The sequence below is a fragment of the Physeter macrocephalus genome, chromosome 8 (assembly GCF_002837175.3).
Source record: "Physeter macrocephalus isolate SW-GA chromosome 8, ASM283717v5, whole genome shotgun sequence".
NCBI lineage: Eukaryota > Metazoa > Chordata > Mammalia > Artiodactyla > Physeteridae > Physeter > Physeter macrocephalus.
Window position 1 is genome coordinate 1,673,389 of NC_041221.1, and position 9,812 is coordinate 1,683,200.

A 9,812-nucleotide genomic window follows, 5' to 3' on the forward strand; every position below is an offset into this window, starting at 1 on the left:
CATTTGTGCCATGACTAGTTTATTGGCTTTGTGTTGTAACAAAAAACTATTATAGCACCCATAAATACAATGTGTAGGAAACTATGCAACTTCAATTACAGAAATGATGATTGAGGTAATACTATGCAAATGAGGGAGCAGACATGTAGGAATGATGACGTGGTAGCTGTAAACACATATTTCTGAGAGTATACAAATGCCACAGAATATTCTCAGTCTAATGCCACAGAATACTGTCAGTCTAATTCAGCTGAACTCACATCCCCTGTCAACATGTCCTACAACTGCTGCTCTGGAAACTTCTCCTCCTGCTCCCTTGGGAGTCATCTGTGCTACCCAGGCTCCTTCTACTCCAGCAACCTGGTCTATAGCACTGACCTCTACTCTCGCAGCACCTGCCAGCTGGGCTCCTCTCTCTACAGTAGCTGTCAGGAGACCTGCTATGAGCCCACAATGTGCCAGGCATTCAGTGTGGTGTCCAGTCCTTGCCAGACATCCTGCTACTGTCCGACGACCTCCACAATCTACCATCCCTGCTATACAATATATGCTGGGTCTCTGGGCTTTAGGTCCAGCAGAGGCTGTTCCCTGAGCTCTGGATCCAGAAGCTTCTACTCACTGGCCTGTGGATCCAGTGGCTTCAGACACCTGGGTTATAGTGTCTGGGGCTCTCCTACCTTGGGCTATGGATCCAGATTCTGCCACCCACCCTATTTTGATTTTCAGCCTATCTGTGGATCTGGCTTCTAAAGATCAATTTATTGAATGTCCAGATCTTTTTGCAGAATGACAACTATTTTATTCTCACAAGAAACAACCCTCTTCATGGTCCCCAAAGACTGTCTGTTCACTCACTCTGCAGCCACCCAACCTAACTTACAGACTGGGTCTTGCAGAATGTAAAACTAAGTAACAAACCTAAACTTTAAATCATATACTTGCATTGGTGATGGAAATCATCCAATTATTAGATATCCTTCAAAATTTAACAGTATCTAATTATCTTAAGTAAATAAACACATTTATTCTGGCATCCATATATGTTATTATTATTAGACTTAGTATAAATAAACATCTCAAGAGCTGTAAAAGCCTTGTTCTTTAAATCATGTGTCCTTATATCTCTCTTCACAGGAGAAGAAAAGCACAAAAGTTAGTGGATATATATGGAATGCAGAGAGAAAGAATAAAATTTAGATAAACTGCTAGGTTTGTACATAAAACAAAAATTAAATATAAATCTAACTTGTGTCTGTATATTTTCAGAAAATACTAAATATAAAGCTTAAATAACTTCTATTAAGTTCATCCAAAGTTGGTTGGTAAAAGTGACCGAATTTTTGAATCTCAGTAAGTACTTTTCCATGAAAGTCATTTTTTTTACAGCATGTAAGAAGGAAGCCAATTATTCTTGTTGTGAAGAATTTTGATTCAGGATGTGTGGGTTTTTATCTCTATGCTTTCCAGTGGCTCAGGCTATATATGGCTGAGAATCACAACCTTTATGTCAGCAAAAAATGGATATCTTTTACTTTTTTTTTATAGTCATGTGCTAATCTTCTTTATAGGAAACAGATTTCAGAAAATGGTACATTGCTGTTGGACACATTTTGAAAAGGAGACAAATCTAATAATAAAAGGACATTATCTTTGTGATGAGCTAAATAAACGTTCAAAGAGATTTTCAAGTCATTATTTCTTTAGAACTTTAAATAGCACTCAGAGGAACATAAATTTGTGTGCTACAGGTTTGTTTGTTTGTTCGTTTGTTTTTTAAACATGAGGCAATGGAAGTTCAAAGGGACTCCAGATCTGGCCAAAGATCCCGGTCTTACAGAGAAATTGATGGTCACAATTTTCCTAAAAGATGGAACCTGCTATGAAAAGCAAAAATAGAAGTAGTATAGGATAGAATAGAAAAAGTTTGGAAAAATAAAATGGAATGGACAAAGCAGAGAGATATAAAGTTACCTGGTATGTTCAGGGAATATTTGGGCAATTAATTTACAATGGACAATTAAGTCATTTGGTAAATAGGTTTAGATGGCATTTCTAATGGCTGAACATTATTCCATCTTTTTTTGTGTGTGTGTGTGTGTGTGGCACGTGGGCCTCTCACCGCTGCGGCCTCCCCCGCCGCGGAGCACAGGCTCCGGACGTGCAGGCCCAGCGGCCATGGCCCACGGGCCCAGCCGCTTCGCAGCATGTGGGATCCTCCCGGACTGGGGCATGAACCCGTGTCCCCTGCATCGGCAGGCGGACTCTCAACCACTGCGCCACCAGGGAAGCCCATCCTCCATCATTTTGAAGTTTGAGTTTTGAATGACATTAATCCTAGGTTTCCTATCCGCCTATTAAATTTACTGGAACAGACTTCCTGTGATAATTCTCACACCAGATTTCTTGTCTATTCTAAATAATTTTGCATATATTGTAAAATAAATATTTTTACCAACCATCCTTATATATAGAAGTGTAACATGGTATTATTTACCAAGTATAACTTTTGTCAGCATCAGAGTGGGTAGTTCAAATCACTACTAGAATGCTAGTAAAACTGGATAAAATAATCTGTGCACAAACACTGGAGCATTACCAGGCTAAGAACTGCTAGATCAAAGTTAGGAGAGGTTTTAAGTCAAAAGAAATGTTGGCATTTGGGCTGATTTCTTCCTAGAGTTACCCACTAAATCCAAAAACATCAATGGGTTCACAGTGTGAATGAACAGAATTAGACTCCCACGGCACTGTAAGGAACTGGGGATATTGGTAAACATTCTAGGATTTTGAAACATTATAGGATTTTAAAGACTCCTCTAGAATTTTTAGGGTATGCAAACAGAATATGTTTCACAGGAACTGAAGTCAACCTTTGAATTACATCAATCTTGATGATATGACAATATTAGTAATCTTACCCCAGCTTGGTACCTCCAGAGTAAATTCTTCTGCAAACAGACCTCAAATTACCTATAGTAACAGCTTAAAAACTATCAATACTACAAAAAAAGCAAGACAAGAACAAGAGACAACATAGAGTACAAACAAGTCTACAGGAGTTCCAGATAATGAACATATTAGAAATATACACAAAAATAATTGTGGTTATTTTTCTTAAGAAATTAAAGACAAGTTTAAGAATTTTGACAGAGTGCTTAAATATATAAAGATGAAAATGAAAAATTCCCAAACTGTAAAATATAGTAACTAAAATGTACAAAACTCAAATGACTTCATAGGCAAACTAAAACAGCCTGAAACTATGGGCCAATATCCCTCCCAGCTGAAATAGAATATAATAATGAGCTCAGATCAGGGAGTGGCAGGATACCTGGTCAAAGTACAGGCAAACTAGAGATTCGATCAAGCTGATTAAAATTAGATAACATATATACACTAATATGTATAAAATGGATAACTAATAAGAACCTGCTGTATAAAAAATAAATTAAATTTAATTTAAAAAATTAAAAAATAAATTAGAGACAGTGCCTGCCTAACTCAGTTATTAGAGGAATATTACTGATAAGCCCTTGACCCATCTATCATGCAGAAAAAAGGACTTACATTCTCTTGAAAACATTAAATCAAAATATTTTCATATATATATTTGTGTGTATATATGTGTATCAATTACATAATTATATAATCTTATGTGTACAAAATATAAATATTTATACTACAAGATACACTGTTCTTTTATATACAATGTCATAATGAAATAAAACATTACAAAAAAAAGTCAGAAAGCATGTAAGTGTTACTACCCCCATCAAAAAAATAACAATCAATAAGAAGAATTTCACATTTAACACACTTATTAGAATTAGTTGGCTAAAATGCCCATGATGGATATGTGAATAATTTAAGAAAAAGATGGATATAACTAATAAATATATAGGGAATTTTAAGAGATATGTACATTTAAAAACAACCACAACAACCTAATGGATATTCTCAAACAGAAAATTAAAGATTTAAAATTTTTTAAAAAGTCAACCTATATCAGTTCAAAATATCCTTCAAAAATAAAGAAAAAATAAAAACGTTTTCAGAAAAATTTTATCCTCAAAAATTTTCTGTAAAATAATTAATTTGACCCTGCCTGATTTGATTGACAATTTCTAGAAGTGGGTGCAGTTGAAAAAGTACTATAATCTATCGATAACAATTCTCATATCAGAAAGAATTGGATCCATATATAAGGAATACAGACTCACAAACAAAAAAATTGCAAGTCAATATTTCCACAGTAAAGAACACACATATTTTGGAAATGCCCAGTTTTATAATTGTTTTTTTCTTAAAAAAAAAAAAAGTGCTGCCTCTGGAAGCCTACACTGTACAGAATAATCAATACAAGACTGGAGCTGGCTGACCAGGTTCTGAGTTCTGGGAAGTCTCCTTCAACTGATAACCCTCATCATTCACTTTAATACAAATGTAGAATTAAAGATGAAAATAAACTAGTAAAGAATGAGGCCATGAGCCTCTTTGATTGGTGCAGAGGTTATGAACTAAGATTCTATACCCTTTGAAAACAAATGGATTAATTTTCCACTTTGTCTAAGAGTAGTTCTGCTCCCTGCTCATCCTGTGGTTACTTTAAGTTTGCCAACAGGGCTATTTTGAGGAAGTGTTTGGAAAAGAGGGAGAATGAGGAAGCCTAAGATATTTACCTTGTTTACTGGAAAAAATGAAAAAAAAATTAATTTTGCTTTGGAATATAGAAAAATAAATATTTTTCCAAATAATTATGTAAATTTTGTGAAGCTATTGGTCACTTCTTTTCTTATATGATGTTTCTTTTAAAAATTAAAATAATTGATTTTCTCAAAATCTAAATTTTGACCTTGTTTTGTTTCTCTGTTTTATATTTGACTTCTATTTCATTGATTTCTGTTCTTACCTTTCTTATTTCTATCTTAAATTTACTTTTGGTTTAAATTGCTATTTTTTTCTAAGTTCCTCATATAAAGTACTAAAAGAATTGATTTCAAGCTTTCTTGAATTGTTATATATACTTTAAAATCTAAAGTTTTCCTTCTAAACAGCTGTACCTCTCAAATTTTACTGGGTTATATCATCATTATGCATTTTAAAATATTTCCAAATTTTCATCCATTTTTTTTCTTTGATGTTTGAATTTTTATGAATGGTGTTAATTAATTTACAGCCATATGAGGTTCTTTTTATTTAAAATTTGTAGTTTATTTTTATCTTATATCTACTGTTTTCTCACCTTTTAAAAATGTATTGCCAGTAGTAAACTGAACAATAAACCAAATTTAAAGTCTAATATTATCATTTGCAATAGAATTTATTTCAATAGATTTTCTCCTCAAAATGAAATTCACATGAATTAAATGTAATAAACCCCTTAATCCAAAAACAATGTGGTGGTTTGTTATTTGTTTATTTTCTAATTTTGATCTCTTGTCCATTTGTGGGATTAAAACAAAAGATCAATATTCCCCTGTGAATGGGCTTTGAAATCCTAACTCTGTGCAAGGTCTTAACTAATGTCTTCAGAATTTTAAGTGTCTTAATATGGTAATTTCCTGGAATTTCATTGAAGGCACAACTTTCTCTGACTATAAATCTCCAAAGCAGAGGAGAGCTGAATTCACTCATGAACAATTGACTATGTGTTTGTATCTGCAGAAGGACAGAATTAGGAAAGCAGGGAAATAATAATTTAGTTCATATGTTCTGGTTCATATGAAAAAAAGTAAATGAAGGACTAGTATACATTTGTAAACTTGGGAAAAAAATGCCAATGATCTTTCATTGACTATAATTGAATTAGCCTCATTTTGGTTGGCAAAAGTATCTGAATGTTGCATTTCAACAACCAGTTTCTAGTCTGATTCATTTCTCTTAAGTGTATGTAAGGAGATTATCTCTAAACCTAGGTGAGATAAAACCAAAACAGATATATGGGCTGCTCTAGAAGCTCTAGAAGGGTCAGGTTCAGAAGACATGTGTTTCATCTCAATGCCTTCCCAAGTCTCAAACTCAAAGCAGCTGAAAATGAGCTTCTAGAACTGCCCATATGTCTGTTCCGGTTGCATCTCACCATGAAATTTGATACTATTTGATTTTTTAGGGTTATTTTCTAAGTTTTTATAAATATACATACAATTTCAGGAAATAATAAGTTGCTAAAAATATAACTTGCTGTAAATGAGCCAAACATAAAAATAAAATGCTATCTTTGTGCAGAACCAAGGAATCTAAAGAAATTTCCTAAGCGTTATTTCATTATACCCTCAAGCAGACCTGTGAGGAATTTGCTCATTATATTTTAAGGTCCTTTTAGCGTTTAAGAAAAGAGAGGCTCAAAGAGAACCAGACTTGCCAAAGATGGCATTTCTTTAAGGAAATGAAAGTGTCCCACTCTCTTCCTAAGTACATTAAATATAAGTGACACAAGTAACTGTATAGATCCCCAAGCTGAACTTACTTATTGTATAGAGGTAGAACTTGAGAACTAGAAGCATTCGTTTCTCGGTCTCTTGGGAAGTTAATGGTAAGGCTAACAACAGAACTCCTGATTCCTATTTCATTTTAATGTAATTTCAGTTGTGCCACACGATCTCATCTTCTCTCCCCTTCAGTCACTTCTCTCTCTTCTTCTCCTCTCCATTATCATCACCATTATCATCACTATTAGAATGCTTGGGAAATATTCATGGTTTTTAGACTGTTACTGGGAAATCTAAAGGGATCAAAATAATGAGAGAAAATACAGAAATTTTATTTGGCATCCCTGACAGAAATTGAAATAGTAATGTCGGGTTGCTCCCCTGTGAACGTAATCTTATTTTGTTTATAACTTCCATAAGCTTTGAAAATGTGATAATCCAAGTTATCCCCATATGCAAATGCCCACTTTGGTTAAGTCGGAGCATCCTCTGATGATTAAAAATTACCTGCATATTTCAGATGTGAAAGTGGTTCTCTGGCCTCTGGAAGTACTCTAGTTAAAAAGCAAACTTCCATTTAAAGAAGAATCAGGGATAGTTTCAATAATATTTATACAGCCATAAAGTGAAGTACTCACACACAACTAGTAATTATAATGTTGGAAAGAATAAATTTGTAATATCACAACTGGTGATGAAGTTAAATGTAATAAAGTCTCATTTAAAGATATAAGTATCAAAATATAAAAACTTTTGGGCTTCCCTGGTGGCGCAGTGGTTGCACGTCCGCCTGCCGATGCAGGGGAACCGGGTTCGTGCCCCGGTCTGGGAGGATCCCACATGCCGCGGAGCGGCTGGGCCCGTGAGCCATGGCCGCTGGGCCTGTGCGTCCAGAGCCTGTGCTCTGCAACGGGAGAGGCCACAACAGAGGGAGACCCGCATACCGCAAAAAAAAAAAAAAATATATATATATATATATATATAAACTTTTATCACTATTTCTCAAGAAACTGTCCCAATCCCATACAACAGCTGCTCTAGAAACAGCCAACCCCTACCTCTGAAACTGAGCAGGACCCTGTGGAATTCCTGGGCACAAAAGCCTTTCTGTGTCCCCTTCCCTGAGTTCCAAAGGGCAGGTTCAAACCGTTGCTAATCAGGGAAGGGAGGGGTTGCAGAGATAAGGGAAGAGTAGTCAAGAAACACCGGGTGCAGCCTTGGGGCAGGGTCCTGGTTCCCCCTCAAGGGAAACACATAACAATATCTTTGAGCTCTTCTGCAGAACTAAAACCACCACCAAATGGAAGATGTTAACTACTTGATGAAGCATTCTTCATTCCAGAGAATGTCACAGTTCAAACCTCATCACCTGACGCCAGATGATCTCTGGATTGAGGGAATGTGGGCCCTGCATGCACCACGATCCCTATAAGTACCCCTGCCCCTTGATTATAAAACTCCTTACAACCGCTCCCCTCCCCCCCAGTTCTTGGGACACACAGTTTTGAGGGCACTAGCCTGCAGTGTCCCCCTTTGCCTGGCAAAGCAATAAAGCTATTCTTTTCTACTTCACCCAAAACTCTGTCTCTGAGATTTAATTTGGTGTTGGGATACAGAGTCCAGATTCAAATCTTTTTTTTTTTTTTTAACATCTTTATTGGAGTATAATTGCTTTACCATGGTGTGTTATTTTCTGCTTTATAACAAAGTGAATCAGCTATACGTATACATATATCCCCATATCCCCTCCCTCTTGCGTCTCCCTCCTACCCTCCCTATCCCACCCCTCTAGGTGGTCACAAAGCAACGAGTTGATCTCCCTATGCTGTGTGGCTGCTTCCCACTAGCTATCAATTTTACATTTGGTAGTGTATCTACGTCCATGCCACTCTGAATTTATCAGGATCAAGATAAGGTTCTCCCTATATTCCAGCAACAGTGATTCTGGGTCTTCAGTTCCCTACAAAAGCAGCCCTGCTCTCTACCAGATTCCCATTATCTCTTGCATAGATCCTGCCCCAACTAGACTTCTGATTTCTTCCTGCTGCATTCCTTGTCCATCTGTTACACTCAATGTCTCTATGAAATTTGAACTTAGGGGTTCAGCTGCCAACCTCTTGCTGCCAAAGCAACTTTATTTCCAGGAATTGCCAGTCATCTTTTTACCAGCCAGCATGTGGTTCTTACTTCTGGGGATTAATGTATTTAGTTTCCCAGGAAACTCATCATGAGTCATTTCCATGCAATTGATTTCACCAATTTCTATTTATTTATTCTTGTCACATTAGTGATTATAGGTAACAGCTTTGTTCTCTCCCAGCCTTAACTCCCATATTTTTTATTAGTCATGCCTCAGTAGTACCTTGTCAAACATCTTGTCAGCACCAGTCCTCAAAATAATATTCATTTAGCTCTGTTCTTAGGGAATGCATGATGAACAAATGTCCTATTACATTTTTTTTTCAGGGAGAATGCATTCATTCATATACTTCTCTATATTAAGAAAAATTTAAAACTGGTTATTAAGTGGGATTCCCATTTCTCTGAACTTACCAACTAGCAAGGTTAACCAAATAATGATTTAAATACAACAGTAAGTAAAGCTGTAAAAGAGCAGTTCTTCAACATATAAGTACGTTTAACAATGAGACCTTAATAACAATCTGATATGTTAACAAAGCTTCCCAGAGAAACTATTTTATAAGCTAAGTCTGGAGAATGAGTAAAAATGGCTTGATCCAGGTGAAACTGGAGCAAAGATACCCAATTAGATGATTGTACCAATTTGAACAGAAATAATAAAAACTATAATTAATGAAGTCAGCATATCCACATGTACCCATCCTATATTGCTATCTCTGTCTCTCATTTCTACATAAATTTCTCCTTTTAGTATAAACCACCTGAACTTCAGTTCTTCCCTGAACACGTGTATATTTTTTCCCCTCTGCTTAGGTCATTTCACTTCATCTTCATATATTTCCCCTTATCTATTCTCATAGCTTTTGTGTTTTCTATATTTAAGAGAGTCTCAAGTTTTAGATTCATTTTTAAATGCCATTTCCTTTATAATTCTTACATCATCGAATAAAAGTTTTCTTTCCATCTTCTGAAATTGGAACTGAACTGAGTTACAGTGAAATTTAAAGAGTGAGGTAATAGGGATAATATGGTAGAGTGAGTATGGCAATCTTGAATTAGACATTTAATTAGTCAATTACTATGTGTAAAGACCCATTTCCTGATCTCAGGAGAGTTTGAAAATGGAATTCCCAGGCTCATGGGGATAACAGAGCAGGGATTTTGTTGCAAATGTCTTCTAAATGAACTAGATTAATAATATCAGTCATCTTTCACTCACTCCCTTGGTCAGATATACTTAGA

General features: G+C 35.7%; 1 protein-coding gene across 1 annotated transcript; it reads left to right on the forward strand.

Moving 5' to 3' along the window:
- Positions 1 to 249: 249 nt before the first annotated feature.
- Positions 250 to 8,678, forward strand: LOC102975139 (keratin-associated protein 13-1-like). Its single transcript, XM_007126474.1, has 2 exons — positions 250 to 725; positions 8,573 to 8,678. The coding sequence occupies exons 1-2, from the start codon at positions 274 to 276 to the stop codon at positions 8,676 to 8,678; spliced, it is 558 nt and encodes a 185-aa protein (XP_007126536.1). The 5' UTR covers positions 250 to 273.
- Positions 8,679 to 9,812: the final 1,134 nt, after the last annotated feature.